The sequence below is a fragment of the Diadema antillarum genome, unplaced genomic scaffold (assembly GCF_040938485.1).
Source record: "Diadema antillarum isolate AM-2024a unplaced genomic scaffold, OU_Dant_1.0 scf00000220, whole genome shotgun sequence".
NCBI classification, from domain to species: domain Eukaryota; kingdom Metazoa; phylum Echinodermata; class Echinoidea; order Diadematoida; family Diadematidae; genus Diadema; species Diadema antillarum.
In genome coordinates this window covers 550,001-575,815 of record NW_027271109.1, presented here as the reverse complement: position 1 = coordinate 575,815, position 25,815 = coordinate 550,001, and the positions used below count along the sequence as shown (strand labels likewise).

At 37.1% G+C, this 25,815-nt stretch overlaps 1 protein-coding gene across 1 annotated transcript in view; it reads right to left on the bottom strand.

Moving 5' to 3' along the window:
• Positions 1-586: 586 nt before the first annotated feature.
• LOC139724540 (cadherin EGF LAG seven-pass G-type receptor 1-like) overlaps positions 587-25,815 on the bottom strand; it is a 26,531-nt gene continuing 1,302 nt past the window's right edge. Inside the window, exons 3-22 of the mRNA XM_071635674.1 lie at positions 24,439-24,525; positions 20,463-20,673; positions 19,513-19,634; positions 18,305-18,490; positions 16,947-17,087; positions 16,138-16,296; positions 15,383-15,585; positions 12,233-12,362; positions 11,494-11,573; positions 10,404-10,500; positions 9,448-9,570; positions 9,021-9,113; positions 7,562-7,660; positions 6,482-6,656; positions 5,556-5,653; positions 4,198-4,338; positions 3,530-3,642; positions 2,481-2,779; positions 1,498-1,649; positions 587-832 (exon numbers count right to left, since the gene is read on the bottom strand). Of these exons, the coding sequence (XP_071491775.1) occupies positions 587-832; positions 1,498-1,649; positions 2,481-2,779; positions 3,530-3,642; positions 4,198-4,338; positions 5,556-5,653; positions 6,482-6,656; positions 7,562-7,660; positions 9,021-9,113; positions 9,448-9,570; positions 10,404-10,500; positions 11,494-11,573; positions 12,233-12,362; positions 15,383-15,585; positions 16,138-16,296; positions 16,947-17,087; positions 18,305-18,490; positions 19,513-19,634; positions 20,463-20,673; positions 24,439-24,525 (2,955 nt within the window). The remainder of the gene's footprint in view (positions 833-1,497; positions 1,650-2,480; positions 2,780-3,529; positions 3,643-4,197; positions 4,339-5,555; positions 5,654-6,481; positions 6,657-7,561; positions 7,661-9,020; positions 9,114-9,447; positions 9,571-10,403; positions 10,501-11,493; positions 11,574-12,232; positions 12,363-15,382; positions 15,586-16,137; positions 16,297-16,946; positions 17,088-18,304; positions 18,491-19,512; positions 19,635-20,462; positions 20,674-24,438; positions 24,526-25,815) is intronic.

Sequence of the window (25,815 nt, the reverse complement as noted above, 5' to 3'; positions counted from 1 at the left end):
GTTTATTGCTTTGCAGATGATTACATGTATTTTGTTAATTTACGTTTTTGAAATTTTTACAAATATGTTTTGTTAATGCATTGTTTACAATTTTCCTTGTTTATTTAATGGGAATGAAAATAAAGTTGAATTGAATTGAATTGAACATATTGATATCAAAATAACATTAATATGATAATGAACAAAATGCTAAAAAATGATGACAACAATAACAACAATAAGAGAAATAACGAGAATAATGATGATAAAAAATACTACTACAACTTCTAATAATAATAATAATAATAATAATAATAATAATGATAATGATAATAATACAATATGATAACAAAAACCACAAATGGTAGCATAATGATAATTATCATAATTATCATCATTATCATCATCATCATCATTATCATTAATTGCGATTCGATGGTCTTTTCTTTTTCATAGACGACGCAACAAAACATGCCTTTTATTGTTGCAATGTTAGATATTTTGCTGATAATGATATTGGCGAAAAGTGGATAATATGGATGTTAGTTCATTCAACTAGCGATTGCTGCATTGATAATCTTCTAGGGTAAGAGGGAATGAATTTATGTCAAGCCGCCTCCGTCTTAATGGCGTGTCCTCCAAGAAGGAAACGAATACCTGTATTCTCGCCATCTTCGTTGACTTCGGAAATCTCACTGAAGTCGATCTCGCCCGTCGCAAAACTCGGAGAGTCCGAGTTGACTGCTTCAGGACCCAGGTCAATGACCTCACCGGAAGTAGAATTGATCTTGACATTGTACACTGCATTCCTGAAAAAGGGGGCGCTATTCTCTCCAGTGACCACAATGACGACCTGTCAGATAGAGTGACGGGGAGGGGGGGGGGGGGGGGGGCTACAGCGTTAGCCAAAATTTTATCAAATCTTCATTGGAACTATAACATAATACAATGATATAATTATATCATTCTTAACCTCTAAAGGTATCTGGATATAACAGTTTACATGGACTAAAAGCACGACAGAGGACGATTAAAATCTAACAATGTTATTGTCATAAGTTGCCCTGCCCCAAGGCCCCAGGACCATTTTAATACTCTGCCACCGGACATAGCATAGATTATGAATGTTTGACCACTAGACAGCAATTTATTGATAAGTCTTAGCAGTTAATCCGCTCGCTTTCACCATATTTCATATAGGGGTCGGATGAATCAAGCTCGCGCGTTAAATGAACCTATCTTCCTCCACACCGTTCATACATAGAACAATCACAAACAACAAAATCATCATCATCAACAACAACAACAACAACAACAACAACAACAATATGTGGTTATAAACGATGCTCAAAACCATCCTAACTCAATACGATCTATTGTATCTGCGATGTTTCGATATAGGAGTTTTCAGACACACGAGAGCGGAATGTAATGCACGACACGACCTGTACGTCGTGTATCCGTTGGTTGTATGTCGATACATTAACTTAATACCTCGATTAGGCTTGAGATACATACCGACGTTGTATCGTTGACCGTTGTATCGGATTCGTTCCACGCCACAACTACCAGTTCATGAGCACCGGGCGACACTCCGTCAACGGGAAAGATGGTCCCATCAGTGGAGTCAATGGTGAAGTTTGCAGACGTTTTTGCATTGCTGTCAGAATCTGAGTAGAAGCGAAAATACATGAGAGGTCATGAGTCGTCTAGGGAAAAAAAAAGACACTTTGAGGTGCAGCAACATTAAAGTCAAAACATAGTTAAGGCCAAAATTCATCTTCTACCTTGCAAAATAAGTTCATAAGGATGGTTGATGAATATAGATTCAGAGTTCGCTAAACACATCCAATAGTTGTGTTTACCTGTTTACCTGTGACAGACGTATGCTTTCACCTTAAAAATACCGAAACGTTCAAAATTAATACTGAAGTCAGGAATATGATACAATCGTCATCCCCTTTTTCTTTATCGGAGGGTTGGCGTCAATCGTCATTCTTAGTTTATTTTATAATCCTTTTTCTGTCTCAATCAAGGAAGACAGAGAGAATCCTAAATGAGATTTTAAACCACCATTAACAATTCTAAGAATGCCCGGAAAAGAAAAGTAATGAAATGAACAGTGATAGGAAAATAAAAGATAAATGTAACCAGTCAAAGACAGCATTTATGATCAGATGATTTAATTCAGCAGTGGTTGGGTTACTGTTCCTTTTTATAATCATAAAAAGCTGTGTAAAGAAATGAACTGATTACGGCCACTCCTGTGTAAAGACCTATCATTATGCATCTTAGCAAAGTACAGGTACTACATTAATGGATTAAGATTGAGGAATGTCTGTTGGTAACTCTTCTTGCGAGTGTTCATTCTTTCCTTCAAATTTCCTGGTATTTTTTTTTAAGTAGAAAAAACTATTTGACGCGGTAAACATAGTAATTTCTTTTTCTTGGTTTTAGTTCCTTGCATCTATCAATCCCGTTTCGATACAGAAGGAAAATACCTTTCTGGTACATCTGCTCGGTAATGTTGTATACGACGGCATTAATATCGCAGTTGCTTGTGACGTTGAGGTCTAGGACGGCCACGCTGGGATCTAGTTGGCTCTTCTCGAGCAGGAGGTCATCCTGTGTGGCGGGGTCAAAGGTGATGTAGCAAGCGGTGTCTCGCACGTACACGTTCAAGGTGAAGTTGTTCGATCGCATCTCATCGGGTCGGTCGGGATTGAATGCATCGAAAACACCTCGTACGGCTCGGTAGAAGCGTCGAGCTGCCGCACGCTGTAGACATCGCAGCTTCCATCTACAAAATGACAATAGGGGCATGTGTCACGTGTCAAACATGGTCGCTCTCACACTCGTATAAATATCAATATCTTATATACATAATACATACGTAATTGCATATTAGAAGAGCTTACAATATCGTGGCATAACAAGTCATTCATTCAGTGTACGTTTGTGGACCCCTTTGGAAACAGCTCTGCTGATCAGAGTGTTCCACTCCATGATGTGGAAATAAAATTCAGTTTTTAATTCAAGCAAAACATGTGTGATGATTTATCAAACTGTAATCTTTTTAGTACTTTAATTTCTAGACAGACAGAAAATCGAAGTCGGAGATTTACTCGAAAAAGAAAGTTATTGTGACATCAATACGTTCACAAGGGGCGGGTTTTTTTTTTTTTGCTTTTTATGCAATCTCATAGTTATCCTCAGCACCCTTTCCAAAAAGTCAGCCAAAGTCAAGACAATTGAAATTGAATAAAATTAAATAAAATCAAATTGATGCTTTCTTTTATAATTCTTTGAAACGATTATAAATTTAGACGATCTATAAGATGTCTTTTGTGACCTTTCGCTTTTATTTCCCTCTTGCGTTATTTGAACTCAGAGGGAGGGGGAATTAACCCTGCTGCCGCCCCGTCCCTCCTCCCCCCATCTCCGCCTATGGGGGGGGGGGGGGGGGGGGGGCTGCACCCCTCTTATGCGTTAACATTCACATGAAGAAAAATGATAGAGATAAAAGGAAGGAAGGAAGTAATCTGTTGACAAACCTTCAGACGTCAGCACCAAAAAGGAACTTTTATCAGTCTGCTGCTCACACTGGATGATGTCAAATGGGGAAAGGTCTTCGTCAGTCGCCTTCACTGAATAAAGACGTGTCTGAAAACAAAAAACAAAAACTGAGTAGACTTTCATAGGAAGATGAATCTTATCCTTCTTCAGTGGATTTCAAGCAAGAACGGTGCTACATCACCAACTTCATTTTGAATAATGCCAAAAGCCTAACGGAAACACAAATCATTTGTACCACCAGCAATGCATATATTATGTATCATTCATTACTGAGTAAATGATACTTTTTGTTTGTCTGTTTGTTTACACGCTGCTACAATAAGAATCGGTTACACCTCGACTTAGGTGATTTGCGGAATGTTCAATATTTCTTCAGAATTCGTAGCATACCAACAATTATTTTTTATCATGATTGCAGGCAGCATCTAACTCTGCGACGTCATTACATAGCAGTGTGCTCTGTAATAGTCTACATTTATTATTCTTCACAGAGTTGAAATGCGTGGCCTCAATAATAATTACAAATTTCACATCAGCTACAACAACAACATCAATATACACATATATATATATATATATATATATATATATATATCGACAGATATGATTAATCAAAACCATACGAATTCGACGAACACTCACTGGAATAGCATTCATGTCATCGACTTCGACGAAAATATTGTCTGTGGTCATTTCGAAGAGAGGCGGGTTGTCGTTGACATCCACTAGGGAAACGTTGACGATTGTTGTGTTGGATAGAACAGGAGTGCCGTAGTCTGAAGCCTAAACATCAATGATATAAAACCAAACCAAATCCACATTGAAAGCAGTACAAACAAAGAATGGAAATTTGACAATTTTAAATACACACAAGCATATACTCGCAAGTGCGCGGGGCATTCCAGACGATTTTCATAATTTCACATCATGTAGTTCATAAATCGACAGCTTCATGTATACATTTGTGGAATTTATTGTGGTTCTTGAGCAGAAAACCAATACTCTGTAAATCTTAAACAAATTGCACTGAACAGTGCTCATGACATAGGAGGCTCACATAAATATCATTTCAGAAATGAGGCAGTGTCAATCCATTACAATCTCGCTTGCTTAACAAGTACACCCGTGTAGAATCTATGCACACCTTCTTCTTTTGTTCTGCTTTCTTGAGCCCAAACTCATGCATTCTTAATATGGTGAGGCAACCACGTTATCATCCTTTTTCAATGCAAACTGCCATAAATTTTCAGAACACTTTTATTCCTCATTCCAATCACTTTATATTCTGAAACTCTGTACTCAGTATAACTAATTTATAGTTGTTCAAATGTAAAAGTCTGAAGATCATCCGGAGGTCTCCTTTAACATGTCCCTTGCAACTGTGAGGCTATTATTACATCATCGACTTCAGTCGCCTTACAGTTGCAATTACTGTCCCGACCGATTTAAAATACAATGCGCTAATCTTTAATTCTTATAGCTGAAATGTTGCAATTTCACCAATGATGCAGTAACCATACAATCAGCTAGACTGGCTACGTATACAGCTAGTGCCGGTAAGGCAAGATCTACGAGATGTTACAAGCGTCATCGAGAAGACAATAGGGAGCTTTAGATTTTAGACGCGCGGACGTTCGAAGGAAAAAAACATGATCTGAGCTTGCGCAGTAGCGCGCGTAAAGTCAATCTATTTTTAGCTTGCGTCGCCTGAGTTGTTTACTACGCGTACTGGGCTATTTTCACGTCCGCACAGTTTGCGACGTAGAGAGCTTCTTCATGCACTGATCATAATGGGGGCGCGATTTTATTTTTTATACGTTGCGTCCCAGCGTAATCTAAAGCTACTTTTCCACACGACGCAGGGAGAGGAGAACGTCCAGCGCAAGCGTCGGCTCAAACGTCCGCGCGTCAAAATCTAAAGCTCCCTAATAATGATGATAACTGGCGAAAAAAGAAAGTCCCACTCAAATGCGTCTATCACCCTGCATGATAAGACTTACCGTTATTTCAAGAGTAAAGCTGCTGGTCGTCTCCCTGTCCAGGTCTGCAGTGGCAGTTGATATCAGTCCCATGTCGCTGATTTCAAACATCCCCATGCCTAGCGGAAGCAGAAATTAACGTCGGATGTAATCTATCTGATTACTAGCTTTAGGAAATTCTAATCTATTGGAAATCTGTCTATTTCGCTCTTTCTCTTATAATGTTCGCAATTGCTCATGTTGAGCGTCTTTAATCTTTCTTTTATAAAGAAAATGACAGAATTGGGGTAACCAGTCAGGGAAACATTCATTCAAAGCAAACATTTTATGGAAAATAAAAAAGACATTTGCTCGAAATAGATAAAAAAAAAAAACAATATGGCACGAAATGTCTGTACAACACACACCCATAATCATGTTCTGTGTGGTTTTGACTGACAGAGTTAAACATCAAATGTATGTATATATATATATATACATATATATATATATATATATATATATATGAAGAGTTTGTTCGCAAAAACCGACAAGTCCATATTTGCCAAATGGAGATATTTGCGATTAAAGGTCAAGAAAAATACAGAGAATAATAAGAAAATATTTGCTTCTTTTGACCATAACTTCAAAAATGTACCTTTATATGTAGTGACCAATATATCATTTAAAAGGTATTATTTTGTACTTTATGACAGAGACCATACTTCAAAATCTTCAAAAATGGACTTATCGGTTTTTGCGAACAGACTCTTCATATATATATATATATATATATATATATATATATATATGTGTGTGTGTGTGTGTGTGTGTAAACACATCCATTCATATTTTATACATTTATACATGTACACATGCATACATATATACATACATACATACATACATACATGCATACATATATGCATAATAATACGTTCTCATCTCCATTAGATAATCGCCCTCACCCGATCCTCCCGTGATGGTATAGTTGACTGCAGCCATGCCGTCGTCATCGGCGTCTTCGGCAACCACTTGGCATACCGCTGTCCCAAGCTCGACACCCTCTTCCACCTCCGCAAAGGGACACGTCGACGTGAATTGAGGAGCGTTGTCGTTGACGTCAGTGATAGACACTACAACCTGCAATGCGAAATGGTTCATGGATTAGTGACAGTCGTAAGAGGTCCGGTAAAACCTGGTGTGAGAACGGTGTTGAAGTCATGAACTGCGAGGGTCGTAGAAATTAGATTCAATTCCATGTACTTGTATAGTTTTTGATGTCCTAGTCCCCAAATTACTATGATTTTATACAATATCTACACTCTCATACGACCAACGTGCAAGCAGGGTGTAACACAAAACCATGTGCCTTTATACATGAAAACCACTTCATAGCAATGTGATAGACTTCGTTCTTGCAAAGTACAAACATTTGTATGCGCTTGTGCTAATTTACAATCATAACTATGTTTATGTCTGAAAAGTGTCTTCAAGTAGTAGTTAACGTTAAACTAGCTGGTGAAAGTGTATCCAAACTGTTGGACTTTCACATTACTTACTTCTCAAATTTTATGGAGCAAAAAAAAAAATTGTTTGTCTTTAATCTTGATTTTAAAAAAAAAAAACGCTCGGATCATCCCTCAGATGCACGAAAAATAAGTCCTTAGCTACTTTCTGTGTTGCATTTTAATGTGATCGCTCAGTATAATATCCACGAAGGTATGTTGATCAATTGCTAATCAACATCAATTCTCGTGTCAGTGTTTAACGCTAGTTGTTACTCATAGCTATTGTAATCCACAAAATCACAGACCATCTATACTCAATATTCCAGCTATAGTCAGAAATCTGAATTGCACGCTTAATAATTCCTTGAAGTACATCTTTATAGCGTGCGATGTTACACATCCAAGGAAACTCACAAAATAATAAAGATTGCTGGTCTGATAAATTACTATGAGCGGGATTGGGTTGGAATGGAGTCTGAAAGCCACTGCCGTCAAGTTTCAATGATGTCATTGTAACAACAACTATTTTGTATTTACCGTGGTTTGTGTAGAAAATTCCGTGTCACTAGCCACAACGACGAGCAAGAATTCTTTCTCTGTTTCGTAGTCAAATGGTCCAGTTATTGTCAACGTCCCCTAGAGAAAACAGAACAGACATTCATAGTTCATTAAACTCTTCTTCAGCGATTAATCTATGCGATTACATACGAGAGACACAATAATATCGCGCTACCATTATAGATAAGAGACATGATATGACACGAGAATTCTCTGTCCAGATTTGTCGCCGTTGTTGTTGTTGTTTTCATCACACACATTATGTGAACATAAGTATATGTTTTGTCTGTGTATTGCACCGACCAAACTGGTGAAATGAGTAAAACAGATATTTTAAAAGAACAGTGTACAATACGTGTACTGAAATCATGAGTACGTCTCTGCCTTGATTGTTTAGATTGGTCAAATCAAGTCTTATTTCCACTAATAAGGTTGCAGTTAAAACGAGGACAAGGTAATTGTTGTTATCATAATTATAGATCATAAATACGCCTCAGACCAGTCATAAAACAATTATGATGTATTGGAGTAAACTGAAACGGGTGCAACTAGCTTTACATAAGAACTTTGTGACCAAGCTTTACATTTTTATATTCCGAATATCTACTCTGTTTAACCCTAATCCCACCGGGTTTTTTTGAGGGACTTGAAACCACGGGGGGGGGGGGGGGGCTTTTTGCCCCCTTCCCTTCTCGGTCATGGATCGCGCGATCCTCGCAAAAAGGTGGAGGCCAATGTAATCTACAAGACTGTATAGTTAGATTTTTCAAATTACAATTTATGTATTTTATGTTACATGTACTTAATTTATGCTAATTTATGCAATTTTTTTGGCGTATAAAATAAAACATAAAGCTCCAAGACTTCTAATTTTTGGTAAAAATATTCTTTTTAATATCCTTAACAACAATAATGAAGCAAAAATTCGGCTTCGTAATAATTTCTTATGTATTGTATTGTTTATTGAATTTCTCATGTATTTCCTTGTTTTTTACTTTTAGGTCTTTGTTGTTTTTTTCGTCAAAACTTTTTAGAGCATAATCAGGCTAAAATAAATCATAATCAGCCATTGAAAATAAAGAAAAATAGCCTTATATGAATTAATTGCAAAAACACAATTTACATTGGATTTGTACACAAAATCATGATTTGAGCAATTTTTGGGTCGACTGATTTTTTTCAAAGGAGCGTGGCTTCACAGCGGCATACCTAGAAGCAACAAATTTGGTCTCAAAAGTTGCGCGATACTTGAAAGAAAAAAGTTACAAAATGTCGCGGCGAGAGCATCACGCGTTGCGGAATAATCACGCGAAACGTCGAGCTCCCCCCCCCCCCCCCCCCGGGGGGGGGGGGGAAATAGGGTTAAGTCTTGACAGACTAATCGTCCACTCTTGTGGTTACTCGATTTGAAAGTGAAACTGAAATCGCAATGTCTCACCGTCACATTGTCGAGGGAAAATCGGTCGTCGTCCATGGGGTCGTTCAGTTGGTACATTACGAAGGACGTCTCATCAGCGTCGTAGGCAGTAATCTGCGGATATGAATGAATCGATGACAGTTGAAAAAAAAAAGAAAACCGGTAGTCAAGACACATAATAGCATAATTTGGTACACTTCGCATTGTAATCAATTACACAAGCGCAACATAAGCTCGAGTTAAAAAGTTAAAAAGGTTAAAAAGTAGTCATATCGATCTCCTGGGGGCATTACATGAAACGTTTTGTCCGACAAACTTGTCAAACAAATGTGCTCTCAGCCAATCAAATGCAAGGATTTCAGCAGCTTATAACAGTTTGTCAGAAATTATCTGACAAAACGCTTTATGGAATGACACCTTGAATGTGCTATAACTCTTCAAAACTCACATTGAAGGCAATTGTGTCCATCTCGTTTTCAGGTATTGAAATGTCAAACGGTTCGTCACCGAAGAACGAAGGAGCATTGTCATTCACATCCAAGACGGTTATGAGTACGTAGGTGCTGTCATCCTAAAAGGAAATGAAAGTCACGGGGACACCATTATATAAGTTGTTAGTATTTATTATGTAGAAATATCAGGGACAGATATTGATACACAACGATATTTGTTTTAATGATAAGTACGAAGTTACAATGTAAATGCAATGTAGCACACAAAAAACAACAATTGGTGCATTCCATACCTTCCACTCATTGTTTGATCGATCGATCGATCGATTGATTGATTGATTGGTTGATTGATTGATCGATTAATTAATTGATTGATTGATTGACTGATTAATTGATACATTGATAAATTGATACACTGATTTGTTGATACATTGATTGATTGGGCCTCATATCCGTCTCACTATATGAAGAAAAAGATAGTAGTAATGGCTGCATGTTTTTTCTTCAGAATAAGCAACTACGCCAAGACATAGTATATTACGATGACACACAACACCTGTAGTTTCTCAAGCTCAATTCATTTCAATTCATTTTTGTTTCCATTTCCCCCAACAAAACATTACATGAAATAATTACGAATGATCTTAAGTATACCCACATTTGACTGTGAAAAAATAATGACAGTGAACAAATAAAGACATGCATACCGGCAAAGTACAAAGTTGTACTTTTAAGAACTAGAACCGAGAGGTCAACTAAAGTTGTAATAATCAATAGTTTTATGTTGTTAAACATACAATATCTGGTGAAACTGCGAACATGTGTGGATGTGTATATGTTGTAACCTAGGACTACCAGAAGTAAATGACAGAGACGAGACAAGGTTGCAGTGAAGAAGGAATGAGTAAAGAATTAATGATGAAACTCGAAGAATGAAAATCCTGGTACTCACGAATGTGCCGTCACTAACTATCACAGTGATATTGTAGTAACGTTCTGTGTTTGTCGGATCTTCCAGATCGAGACGTCTCGCTGTTGTGATTTCTCCGCTGCGATTGAAATATTTTGCAAAACGAAAATACAACGTCTGGATACAGTTATTGTGATCAGATGTAAGTGTCCTTCTCACATTTTCTTTGTCTTCAGAATTCTTTGATCAATCCACAACAAGAGCGATTTCTAAAATAAATACATAGGCCTGCATTGAACTGTAAAGTTGAAATATGTTTGAAAAGCATTAAATCAAAAACTTAAAATTAATCACCGTACTTTGATAAAGCTCTAAACTGAAGATAAGGTAGACATTATGTCAAATGAAAGTGCTGAGAGTCCAAAAGCCGATATCGTATTAGAATTATCACAATTGGATAACATATGATAAGTAAAAAAGACAAGTTATAGAAACGACTCTTGCGGCAGCTTCCGAATGGCCCCACCCCTCCCTCCCCCCCCCCCCCAAAAAAAAAAACTTTGCGTTCCTTTTGGCATGCTTTTTGTATTCACAGTATCGATGTTGAAATGGAGAGTCATGAGCTATAAGATAGAGGGAAAAAATTGTCAAATTAATGACTATCCTCTCCTGTGAGTAGCCATGTTAACGTTCTTTTTTTTTAATGAGCAATGCTAATCTATTTGAATACTCGATAATTATTATGCTGGTGTCCAAAGGCTGGGAAGTTCTTTTAAAGGGTAATTCTGGGCCAGCTAAACGTTAGAATGAAAAGAAGGAATACAACTTTATATTGTTTGTTTATATATGCGCACGCACAGACACACACACCCTCACATATGGACACACTCACACGTTAAACTTATCTGCTACGAAAGACAAAACAATAATGTTATGCTACTGAGTAACTTCAAAATGATTATAAGTCAGATATATCGGATTTGAGACTGTCATTTATTTCTTTTTTTCTGCATTCACACAAACAGTCTGGTTGATATATTTCAGTAATTTTTGTTATTCATGTGCATTTAGACATCTTTCACAGTTAAGTCAGTTTGGCTATTCTATTATGTAGTGAGATTTCTTTACTTACGTTGCGGAAGAAATGTTAAATGGAACATTCGAGCTGTCGATCGAGTATTGCAGTTCGCTATCGATGTCAGAATCGGAGGCCTTGATAAAGACAACAAAATTAAACTATATGTGACCATTTCGTTACTTTCGAAGTCATGTACATACTTCTGTTCGATCATTTTCATACTGTTTCTACTTAACATGGAATCGGCATTGATGTGGTCAATATTTGTCATGTGGCAGTTAATGTAAAGTTAGAGTTAGAATTATGCGTTTTTCTCTCTTTGTGAATCCTCATTGCCGGAGAGCGTAGAACCACGATCTTGTCAATTCCTAAGAAACCACTCCGCATTTTACAGGATTATTCTTCATTCAACAAAAAAAAAAATCACGAAACTAAGCAAAGATTCGCATCTACGCTTAGATTTGCCGTAACTTGTGATTCATTGCACTCTCTGATACTAGATGGTAGTTGTATGGTGGTAAAATACACAAACCATTCAATTAATTTGTATCTTTTTTGTGGAAATCTTATCTTAAAATCACAGTACAAGATAGTCGGAGATGATTTAAAAATGACTTAGAGACTCGAGTTGATAATATTGTCTGTATTGAAGCTACGGATTAATTGCTGCCACAAAATTCATGAATAAGACTGCATTTGAATCGACCGAAACGCTGATAAATCTGCAGTAATTGTGAGGGTGCTGTCGTTATGTAACAATGTTTTGCAGTCATACCGAGAAAGGCAAGTTTACCTGAACGGTGAGAACACAGCTGCCTCCGATCATTTCTTCTTCAATCTCGGCTTCGTATATACTACCGTCAAAACTCGGCGAAAATTCATTGATATCAAGCACGTCGATGATGACTGAAGCAAAACTCGATCTGAATCATAGATAGATAGATAGATAGATAGAGAGGGGGAGAGAGAGCGAGAGAGAGAGAGAGAGAGAGAAATAGAGACAGACAAATTAAAGAGAGACAGAAATATATATATAGACAGATAGATTATAGATCATTAGAGAAAGAGAGGAGAAATATGAACATATAGATACAGATATAGGATACATTATTAAGAAAGAGGGGAGAGATATAGTATATAGAGACAGGTAAGATGATAGCTTATTAGAGAAAGAGAGGAAAGATGGACAGGTTTAATAGATAGAGACAGATGTATGATATATCAATAGAAAGAGGGGGAGAGAGATAAAAAGTAGGTAATAAATTAATAGAGAGAGAGAGAGAGATGAAAAGAGACAGAGACAGGTATAGATGATATAAATAGATAGAGACAGACAGATGATAGATCAACAAAGAGAGAGAGGGGAGAGAGATAGATAGAGACAGAGACAGGTAGATGATAGAAATATATAGAGACAGATATAATATAGATCAGAGGAAGGGAAAGGGGAGATAAACTGATAAATATTTCCATCTTCCTCACGCAGTCTTGCATTCATATCGTTTTATATGTGCTATATGTTAACGTATCAAATAAAACAGTATTCGATGAAGGAGAGCTACGTTACGAGTACCAGCGGTGCCGAGTATACCTCATTTCGATTCTATGGCGTTTTGGATGATTTCGCATTGCCAAGGGAAGGTACTGTGCATTCACACGATTTGTTTTCAAGGATTTTAAGGATTTGTTTTTATTTCATTTAGGACAATTTATGTATAGTTATAATAATAACTATACATAAATACATACATAAATAAATCTTCCGCTTATATTTGATTCCATGTTTCCTCGTAACCTGACATACCATAGTTACCCAAAAAGACAGTCTAATGAATTTCATTTACCCCTGCTTAGAACGGTTTTAGCTCAGCAGACATTTATATATACAAGCCCAAGATTCTGGAACTCCCTTAGTCCAGACATAAAAAATGCTCCTTCTTTGTTTTCATTCAAAAAAAGATTGAAATCATTCCTTCTTAAGTCTTATAATGTAACAGAAAGAAATTAATTTTGTTTGTTTATCTTTTTCAGTAAGTAGGTTTTGTAAGCACCAGAATGCTATTGATTTTTCATAGGCTTGTTAGGTCGCGTCTTTCGCGGAAATCCGCATCGCATCCCCTGTTTTTCCTATTGCAAACTTACGTGCCTTCACAGAACAGATAATGTGTTCTGCTATCAGCAATTCCATACAATTGTATACATCACTTTCTCGTCGCTTTTAGCGCTCTACACTTCTAATATGGCTAATAGTCTCTGTTGGTTTGATTTTGAATGTACCGATTGATCTAGGCTTTTTGTTCTTAGTTGTCTCGTCTCTTTACTTGTATTTATGCTTCTTCCCTTTCCCCTTTTCCACTTCTTTTTTCATCCCGCACACTTGTAGTTAAGTTTTCACCTTTTTTTTTTCTTCCTGTGAGGTGCCCACGTTGTACAAGCATAGTCCCTTGAGTGGGTACCTCCACTTTTTTTGGCAGAATGTATAAATATGTCTGTATGAAAAATGCCTAAATTTGTAATGATTATTGACAAATGTTATCCTTTGCTATCTATGTATCATTCCTTAAAACGTATGTCGAATCTATATTTTTTTGTACATTCTGTTGGAAGAAGTGAAAATAAAACCTTTGAACTGAATTGAATTTAATGAATACAACGTTTTACAACATTACGCAGATGATGACTAGGAGAGGGTAAATGCAAACTTTTCCATACGAAGGGGTCAAACCCAACATGTAATTGAATCTTATGTGTATAAATATTCTGCAAAGGTTATAGATTTACATAAAACACTATTATTTGTTTATTTAATTGCACTACGAATACCTCTGTTCCATCCTCCAACATTGTTTGCCATTTGCCGTGAACTAATGTTCTCCAGAGAGTGAATACAACGGAATGTTCTGCCAATAAGCGAAGATAACACAACGCTTTTTCCATGATGGGCGCATAATTTTTATTACAAGTTCTGCTACCACGTGATCATGTTTGTCCAGTTACTGACTGGTGTTTGACCCATCTGTATTCGCAGTTACGGTCAGGTTTACCGCGGGATGCCTATTCAGCGGGTGTACTGCTCTTTAAAGCACTATTGGGAGCAGTGATAAAAAAAAGGATGTTCGAGATATCACATTATGTACATATTTGTAGGTTAGTTGTATCACAAAACATCCTACCATGTAAAAAATTCGCAATAAGGCCTAAAATATTAGGAGATATCACTATATTTCCCACTGTAGACGATTTAGTCTGGAAAAAAAAATATTGTAGCTATTGTTCACATTTTGTATATACAACAATACTTAGCATTGATGTTACAGACTGAAATTTTTCATCGGTTGTTTCTATCCCTAGCTCACATTTATATAGAACTATTTTGAAGCACTAAAGATGGGTGATTGTTTCATCGGTAAATGGTAAATGATGCCTTTAAGTCACATCTGCCGTTATCATTCCCGAAACAGCGGAGATTAGTATAAATAAGTGGGCGTGGGGGGGGGGGGGCGATCAGTCTGCAATTAGTCCGCAATTAGCTCATTTCATTTGTGTACCTTACTATGACAATTTTCTTGAATTTTGTATGATTTCTGATGATTTTATTCTGTACATATTTGTAGGTCTTAAGTTTTGTACTTTTGTTATGCTGTTTTGCTTTGTTCTGTTTTGTTTTGTTTTTTTTTTCTACTCATTTTCAGTTATGTAACTTTTGTATTGTACAATTTATTGTGTATCGTGCATTCTTAATTCACGAACTGGCTGAAAAACAGCCTCCGGCTAAGCCCGGTACCGTGACAAAATAAAATAAATGAATGAATGAAACAGTGCTAGGCAACGGGTGATTTTCTTATCACCTGGCTGAAGGAAAACGCTATGGGTAAAACATCTTGGGAGGGATGCGAAGAATAAAGTAATAATGTTTGATCAAATGCGTAGTTCTTTTATTCACCTGTAATACGGTCCACTCTCATCCCGAGCCTCCACGAGGAGGGTGAATTGGTGAACGCTCTCTGCGTCCAACCCGGTGTCGTTCGCCACTGATATTTCGCCGCTGTCGGGGTCGACGTTGAAGATGAACTCGCCGCCCTGGGACACCAGCTGAAGGTAGTAGACGATGCCGGCCGTGGCCCCATCAGAATTGACGGCTGATACCTGCAAGGCAAGGGTGTTGTTTTTAGCGATTATATTACCAAAAACAGGCCATTAAAATCCACCTACAGGAATTTACGTTTGACTTCTAAATATTACCGCTTGCCTTTCAAATTCAATCGATTGTAAGTAAAGATTAGGGAGTTATAATCCATTACAAAAATATTTCTGAAAAAAACTTAACGGCGCAAAATGGAATGAGTCAGAACGGATAAGTTCCATCGACATCGAGGAGGAATTATAGAAAGATATCTTGGAAATTTAACGTTCTACCGGTTTCTATTTGAGGATGTATGCACTGCGAATGCATGTTAACTTACAATGATTTGTTACACCCGTGACGTCACTTACGTGACCAAAAAATGTTAATGATTTTCTAAAGAAGTGCCATATGCCTTATATTTTTTCTACTACTTTGCTAGTATTAAATAAGTTTAAGTTTTAGGCCTACTTAACGAATAAAAAATGTTTCTCGGTATTGATAAAGGGATTAAGGAAGAAATAAAAAAAAAATCGAGTGTGACGTTGTCCCGACGAATGATTATCGGTACTTACGTTTGCAACGATATCTCCAATCATCGCATTTTCCGCCACAACCCCGCTGTATTCGGGCTGGCTGAAGTCGGGCGCCAGGCCGACTGTTAACACGGAGACCGAGATGTTGGCCATAGCCTGTGGACACGGCACGTCCGTCGTATTGTCCGACACAAAGAGCTGAGGACGAAAATGACATCCATTGAGAAATAGGAGCACGTAGAATATTAGGCAAGAGTCCATATACAAGTAACCTGTAGGCCCTACCTCTATTTGTGTGAAGGGTCAGATTTGAGGGGGGGGGGGGGGTGATTCGCCCTCGTGATTCAACGTATAAGTGATATCTTATTGAGGAATATTCTTCTCAGCCTATTTCATCTGGATCATTTTTTTTGGGGGGGGGGTAAACTGCAGATTATGAATGTAATCATGGTAATGAAGACTAACGCTTTGCTATTGCTTTTGTGTTTAAAAGTTGTTTTAGCACTAATTATCACGCTAAAGTTGTTTTCAACAATGATGTTTTCAACAATTAATGAATGAATGAATCAATTAATTAATCAATTAATAAATCACTAAACATAATATTGATTTATACATACCTTTTCCTACTCCCGGCATTTCGAACCTCCTGGGATTCAAAACAATCATTTCTTTCTCTCTGTTTAAGATTGATACTCACATCCTCTTCAAATTTCTTCTAACGTCTCTATACATAAATCGTACCCGAAGTAACTAATACATTCAGTATCGGCAGCAGTTCCGCCGTTTATTACCACTAGGGCGGAGCCGAAGTGTGTTGAGTTGGAGGGAAATGATATTCAACTTACTTGTATTGTGGTGTCTGATGTGATAGATGATGGGTCGCTGAGAGTGATGAAGTAAGACACAAATCTGCCATTATCAGTCGACTCAACGAGCGAGAGTTTGACAGCATCGGGTGGGTCTGATGTGAAATTTCCCTGAAAGACCTGTGATCAAAACAAAATTTGCGAAAAAAAAAAACAAACACAGAAATTCCATTACATTCAAGTTTGTGACATTTTCTTCAAGCGAGAACAGAAGAAAAAAATACATAAAATGAGTTAACAAGATGCAGAACAAAATATGATTTTGAACGAAGTGCGCAATACAAGAATTCGACTGTTCAATATATAGGGAGATCCCCAGTTGGAACAACAGTTTCTTTGGTTTGTAGGTCTCCCTTATTTTTCATTCCTTCCTTCTTGTACCTACGCGGTTATATGGTATTGTCATATACCTGCTTTAGCAATCACCTGTTTATAACCACCCCTTGCCCGTAGCGAACATGCAGCATTCCTTCGAAAATACAAAAGTAGTTAGGAACCTGCGCAATAACGACCATCTGCCTAACGCGACCAGCACAGATCAGAGATTTGGTTTCCACTGGACGACCGAAAAGTGCGGACAACATCCACTCAGTACATCAAAGAAAGTCGATGTCTTCACGAGTTGTTGTTGTTAGGTGTTTTTTTTCAAGAAAGTATAAAACAATGTTCAACAATCTCTTTTTCAGTGATATCCATCCGAACGGTGTCTACCACATTAATTTGTGTCGTTAAACACTTATGGGCCTTTCAGAGGCATACTCTGTCACCGGCACCTGTAGTTCATAACAAATCCAGTCACGCCCTTCCAGGACTCACAATAATGACATTGAATGTTGAAAGAGAAGCATCCCCGCCGAATAACTGGGCAATTTGAAATGAAAATTTATTTACAGATATATTCAACTTACTATAAACATTGACAACAAACGATATTACAGTCCGTGAAAGATTATCACAAAGGAAATAACAAGTACACAATATTCTGTATGTGAATGGTAATTTATGACAAATAAAATGTGCCTTTTGGTTTGACAATGCTTCAGATGTGCCAGTGATATCTTTAGAGGACAGTGCCAAATGTCAGAATGGTAGGTGATTACGTATTCTGCTGGCTTTTGTATTGTTTTTTTTTTTGGTTCGTTTGCTTGTTTGTCTGTTTCTGTTCATGCAAATAACGTCATATTGCTGCATCGTTGTCTACGTGAAATCTTTAGGGACATCAATAATTTCACTTAGTGGCTACCTCATTGAACATGCCTACAACGACCACCTGCTTGTAACAACCACGTTTAGTTTGTTTCCCTCGAGTGGTCGTTGTAGTCAGAGCCCTGACATACCAAATCTTCGTCCGTCACACCGATCATCAACCGCTCGAGGCTGCCAGCCTGGAGTAGGAAAGGGTCGTCAGGCGATATTTCGGCGTTGAATTCGTTGTCGACGAACCTCGGGCATTCGTTCACATTATTGACCGTCACTATTAGGGTGGCTTCTCCGACCATGGTGCAGTCGTTAACCTGGACAGCCTAAATATGAAAAAGAAAAAGAACTTGACACAAGAACAACTCGCTAAATATTTTTGTATGACAGTTCCGAAACACAGGCAAAACAGTCAATATCAATGTATCATGTGTCCTATTCTAATGACTGACAATCTCGTCAGCTCCTAACATGAATTGTAATTGATAGAGTTAGCAGTAAAATGGGTAATGATAATTTATCATGATAGTCTCTTGACATTTCAAGAGAAATCAAACAACTTATCACGCCTTGAAATGAGGCAAATAAAAACAACAACAACAACTACAAAACATACTACATGGTAATTCCACCTCTGTGAGTGAAAAAAAAAACCCACACCAAACAAACCGAAATTATCATTAGGTTTAGACACAACTACATACATGTATATGCATGTAAATTATATTTACATGTATATACATGTACACAGAGGTGGAATTACCATTTAGTATGTTTTGTAGTTCTGGTCGTGAGCATCCAAGCTCTTACGGTTCTTTCTGTGACCATATTATGGTCACAGATAGAAGCGTAAGAGCTTGGATGCTCACGACCAGAAGTATAATTTCCTTCATCTGTCTTTAGTAGAATTATAAAGCCGGTAAAAGCACGTGATGTTAGTAATATTTTCAGAACAAAATAAATCATGGTCAACACTCAAGAATACGTTCCTAGCACCTAAAGTCAAGATGGAGATATTATAGGTGTGCGTAATAGATGGAAATGAATAGAGCATTACTCATCGGTATAGACATCTTAAAAATATTCCCTTGGCCTTGCTTCGACCCCATTGATCTATCAATTCTGAGATAACCGGGTCACGCTTCTCTTACTAGACCGTTCACTGACTTTTTTCTGGAGGGGGGATTTGTAATTGGAATAAGCTACGGTATGATGATATTATCAAATGAAAACTGCTTGTGTGCTCAGCCATCCTGAGTCGAGTTCCGACACCAACAATTAGACAATTATTCTCAGCATTGTATCAGTTGTCATGAGCGAACATCCTTTCCAAGGCACCATGGTTTACCTGCATAGTAATGTTGCAGGCGGTGAGGGCGTTTTCATAGTCCAGTTCCCGTAATAGACTGATGTTCCCAGTTCGACTATCGATTGCAAAGAAATCCATGCACCCCCAGTCACCACTTTGCCCTAAATCAATTCAATTCATATTTAAATCAAATAATATTTTCCGATGTCGTATTTTTGCCAATACAGTTACACAAAGCAAAGTGTAATGCAAAAATATATGAATATAAATACGTGAAACTATTTGCTCAAAATCGTTATTATTGGAAAAGAGAGGCTCAGACAAGTTCATAGAGATGTGGATCACTTAAATCGAATCAATTTGAATCAATTAAAAAAAACCCGATTTTATCTTTGTAGCCTGCAAAAAAAAAAATATCGATACTGAATTACCATCATGTTCCCCCGTGAGGGAAACATAAACATTACATAGCCATAATTAATTTCAGCATGTATGTAAGGTCTATATGGTAGGAGCACATTGCCTACGGCGAACATCCGTTTCCATGACAATAGCAGCTTGAAGTCCTAGTGACAAACGAAATCCTTGCCATTCTAAAAGATGAATAATAATTCAATTGGGAATGTATTTTGATATCTCAATATGAGTGAGAGAATCAAAAGTTTGTTCCTAGGATTGTTCTTAGGATATTGTTTCTGTGTTAAATTGAATGGGTTGCATTTGGGGTTGTACGAGCGTTCGCTGTCTGTGTTGTCTGCCGTAACGTCTATAGTCTTTTAAAAGTCTAGTTATTTCCGTTCACAATCCCAGTGCAGAATATAGAAAATACTTTTGGGAGATGTTAATCATACATAGATATTTTCTTTCATGGAAATATTAATTTTACAAATCTTTCAAAACAAAGCATCAGTTTTATTATGATTATTAGAATCATATTATTATCATGATTCTGAAATCAAGAATGTACATGTATCTATGTCTATACTCACCGATGAAACTATAAGTGACGTTATTATTTACAATTCGATCTTGGTCAAAGGCAAACACAGTCAATACGTCAATCCCTGAAGTTCTTTCATCTTCGTGGATATAATAGAAATCTTCTTCAAACTTGGGTGGCAAATCGTCCTCATCCTCCACGTATACGATGACCACGGCGGTATCGCTGAATTCGATGTCGGCGGTGTTTTCGCAGTTATCCTGCATTTATGTGAATGGAAGTGATTTGCGCGTGTCGGATAAAGTCGGCGCGTGTCGGATAAAGTCGCCGCTTGTTCATGTGATTATTCAAAGATCTAATAGAATAAGGCCGGCACTATTAGGTTACCGGTTTCGATTGATACAAGCCGACTGTTTAGTAACTGGCTCGGAATGCTTATTGTTGTTTTATTGTGGTGGATAATATCATACATATAAATACATGAATAATACATATACGATACATGAATATGAACACACATTCACACAAACACATGTATATATATATATATATATATATATATACATATATATATATATATATATATATATATATATGTATATATATATATATATATATATATATATATATATATATATATAAGTGTGAGTCGTGTGTCTTCAGCTAATGATGAACCCCTGGGTCGTCGCATCTTTTTGGAGTGTGTATGTAAATGAGAGTAAAGAGGCGGTAGACGTTGCTTAATCCTCACAAGTGAGTTTACTCAAGCTTTCGGGCTTCCTGCCCTTTGTCAAGACTGGGGACAAGATACAAAACCGGGGATGAGTGTATGATAATGTGTTTAACAGCATTCAGGGTTACAGGATCTATAAATACGTACGGTGTGAGGTGCACACTTCACATTTGGCCCGGTTACATGCCAGCAGTCAATTTGCAGCCGGTTGTGGGGTGTGCTTGTTTGTGATTGTATATCTGCAAAATATATTATGCAAGATTGATGCATATACACTCCCACCTGTGCAATTATTCCCTGCCGTCACATTATTATACACTCATTCCCGGTTAAGAACGCTACTTATGTGCTCTTTTTGTGTGTACCTATGTTCCGCTTATTCATACATACACTCCTTGATTTAATTACTATTATGATTTCATTAATTGCCGTTATTGTTTATATTATGGTTGCCTGCTTTGACATGCGCGAGGAGTTTCACATGTGTGATTGTGCGCACACACCCGTATCCATTGTGTGTGTGCAGATGTTTAGTCATACGTACACTGTATTTGTAAATGTTTATATTTTGTATGCTTGTTTGTGATTGTATATCTGCATGTTATATTATGCAAGATTGATGCATATATTCACCCTCACCTGTGTAATTATTCCCTGCCGTCTCTGCCTCCTTCACTGTAGTTATCAGTTCCGCTATTGTTTTGATCATCATTATTATGTTCTATTTGTGTATATGATATCCATGTTTTGTATCTTGTCCCCAGTCTTGACAAAGGGCCGGAAGCCCGAAAGCTTGAGTAAACTCACTTGTGAGGATTAAGCAGCGTCTACCGCCTCTTTACTCTCGTTTATATATATATATATATATAGTAAAGTAAAGAAAATGGGTTTCCATCGGGATTCAAACCCGAGACATCCGGATGTCTTCGAATCCCGATGGAAACCCATTTTCTTTGCTCATAGCTTTCACTATTTATCATTTGTTTCTGGTCAGTTATACCCGTCATATATATATATATATATATATATATATATATATATATATATATGTCAAACCTACATGTATATGTATATGTATAAGAATTGTATGAAGTGATTGGCTTACGAAAACCATGATTGTGACGTTGTATGACGGTTCGGTATCGTAGTCGATATCTCCGGCTACTTCGAATGTGGGGCTCACTACGCAATCTTCATCTGCTGCTTCGAGTTTGAACGGAACCTTTTTTTTTTTTTTTTTTTTTGATAGAGAAAAGAAAATGAGATGGAGGGTAAATGGAAGTCAGAATTCTTACTTGATGTAATTCAGTAGTCTTGTTTAACTTCATTAATATTATTGTCAGCTCAATCTTCTCGCCTATTAAGACACTATTGAAAAAATATGACATTTGCAGAATTAATGTAAGTGCCTCATGTTTGCCTTGAGATGAAGTGAGTTAGGTTATTCATTTAAAGGTGACATCTTTATCCTCAAGTGAACGGTAAACTAGTAGAATAGTAAGCAATGGTAAATGAGCTGTCGAAAGTTATGTAAAATGCATCCAATCCAAAAATGCCTGCATGATATTCACATCATTTATTTTTAATTGTAGTAAGAGGCACTACCTTCCATGTCGTTCTGTTTTATAATCTGGCATGTAAGGGTCATTCGCGTATTGTTTATTAAATACGTACTTCTAAATAACAAGCCATCTGAAGTAATACCATGTGTAATACTGAGCTATAATAGTGCTTAAATCTCATAAGCACAATCATTATCTGCTCAGTTCTAAAAACACTCCTTTTTTTTTTACAAATCCCAACATGCAAAACAAAAATAACAACATTGCCCGAGTAGCTCCCAAACTGTGGAATGACCTATCATCAGAAATTAAGGAAATCTCAAACTGTAGCAGTCTTGAAATCAAGACCTTAAACACATTTTTTTAATTGTGCATTATTGTCAAGCATGTCAGAAGCTTCACAGCGAAGAAGATATATTATGTACATAGGTTTAGCGCTTTGTGATAGATATTATCATTGTTACATTTACGTGCATAATTTGCTTACGTTTCCGATGATTGAGAATGTGAATTCTCTGTCTGACAGTTCGTCAGCATCGTCGACAGTGATAGGAGGTGTTATTGAAAGTATAGTGCCATTCAACGAATTCTAAAGAAGAAAATCAGATCACAGGTCACTTTTTACTATTAGACTATAGTGGGAACGATTAACACTTGATGGATCTTTGCTTTTACGTCACACGAAATTTCAATTTAATTCCTAAAAAACGTTGCTACTGCATGTTAGAGCAGCATTATTTCGACTTCTTCACTTTGTAAATCGACTGCACCTTAGTGAAGAGTAGAATAATGTACAGCAACTAACTACGAATTTAATGCCACTGAAAAGAATACATAAAGACTAAGCGTGAGTTTGTTCATGCTGTTTTTTACCAAGAACTGTAAATACTGTGATACCCACTGAAAACATCTTCTTTTTCTTCCTTTTCCTTCTTATCACCCTCAACAACCCAAGAATATCATCGATTTTATAGTTTGGATCTTTTTGTCTTTCCACTTCTCTTTCGTAGCCAGCTTCAGATATTCGTCTTTTCCATCTCTTTCACAAAATCCACCAATCTCTTCCTATGACTGGCGTCTTATTTCCATCACTCCCCACTCTCTATGAACAGCTTCCCCACCTGATCAGTCAATTCCCACCTCTTATCTGTACAACTAAGAGACCCACATCATCACAATTCTTCTTTTTTCAGTGTATTTTTTTGTAATCAGAGATTGATCAAGTATTCCTTTTCCAAATACTCGACTATTCAATGTTTTTCTGAAAGCCAGCCTCCAATCACTGTATAAAAGTTTTACTATTCATGTCTGACTGAAATGTCTTTCGTCTAACCACAATTCAGCATTTCCAGTAAAGGGGTGGGTGGATGCAGACAGTAAATCTGTAGCGTAAGACAACGCTCTCCATCAGGTCGCAACATCTGAGGGAATTAGGACCCTTGTGGACCGGACACATGTAATTATTACCAGGGGCCCGTTGCATAAAACTTACCATTGAATTTCAATGGTAACTACCGTCAAAATTAGGCGTCACAGCCAATCAGCATCAAGGATTATAAAATTTGCCGCTGATTTGAAGACTTACCGCTAGAAAGGAGCGGTAAGTCCAGCGGTAAGGGTTTTATGCAACAGGGCCCTGTTGTTCTGGGTGACAAGTAGAGTAGTAAAGTGCAAGAATAACAAGACCACCGTGTCAATGATTGTACTATAGATTAATGCTGATATCTCACCTCTTTCACGTAGGAGTAATATGTCGTATTACTAAATGAAGGGACATATTCATTCACATTGTTGACTGTGATGTCATACAGCAAGGACTGTGACAGAATGAAATAAAAACAATATGACAGAGAGTAATGACAAGTAATTTTGATTTCACATGTTTCAGTCACTTTGCATCGTCATGTTCTGAATGAAAAAAATAATAGACGAGTTAGTCAACATAAACAAATAGGACGAGTACTTCAACCGAGACAAATACATTAATTGTTACAGTAACTATACAATGCTCTCTCATTAGATACATGCAAGACGTAATACCTTTTTTACACTGTTTGTGACATGAGTGAAGTTACTTGGTACCACACTATGAAGATCGTAATATTATGCGCTGTTTGCATGTCACTAACGTCTCTCTTATTCATGGTCAGTTTTCATATTGTTACGGGGTCTTCGCTTTACCATTTTGAGACAATAAATTCTTGTCAAATGAACCATCATCTTCATCTTTGTCTCGAAATTAATGAGACATTGATTGAGCCCACGACTACCATCTCAATGAGCTAACACATTCAGATATTCACAAAGTTCCACTGTGTTCGTGATCGTCAACTTCAAAACAAATCACACACACTGCATCGTTCTCATTTCTCTGAAATCTAAGTATTTCAGTCACTGGAAATGTGGGCAGGTACGATCACAATCTTCTTGTTATACCGCCTATAGTGAATATATATATATATATATATATGATTAGGAAATGGTTTAAGAACAACCATCTATTTTATTCGATGTGCCTCGCACATTTTATTTGCATTTTGGAGAAGGAAAATGGAAAATTCATTTGCTAATATACAGGCTTTTCATTATGATACATTTTCATCATGCATAGCGCATTCCAAATGCGCATGATATATCATTACTCTCTTTATTAATACTTGTATTTTTATGTATTTTTGTACAAGATTGTAAATCCACATAGTGTCTTTTGTCCAAGACTATAAAATGGGCGCCAGGCAAAGACAGCGGAGTCATTTGGTAGGGCATTACCGAAGACTTAAGAGGCAACCATTACTATAATATAAGACTGCTTTGGCATTCTTATTACAATCACTTTGAGTCTTGTACATCGACAAGTGAGGCAAACGATGTAGGCTTTATATAACACTAACCCCTGTAAAGCCTTCCCCCGGCGCTTGGCATTCAATTCCAATTTCCAACGTCGCCCTCGCAGTAGTCTGGAAAGAGAGAATTGATCATCTCGATTACTGTGGTTGACTGGTTCGGGTGGGATATTGCTGCCTGAACTTCAAAGAATATAACTCCGTTTTTTCTTCGTTTATTCATTCATTCTTTAACTGTTCATATTATAAGAAGTAAGAGGACAT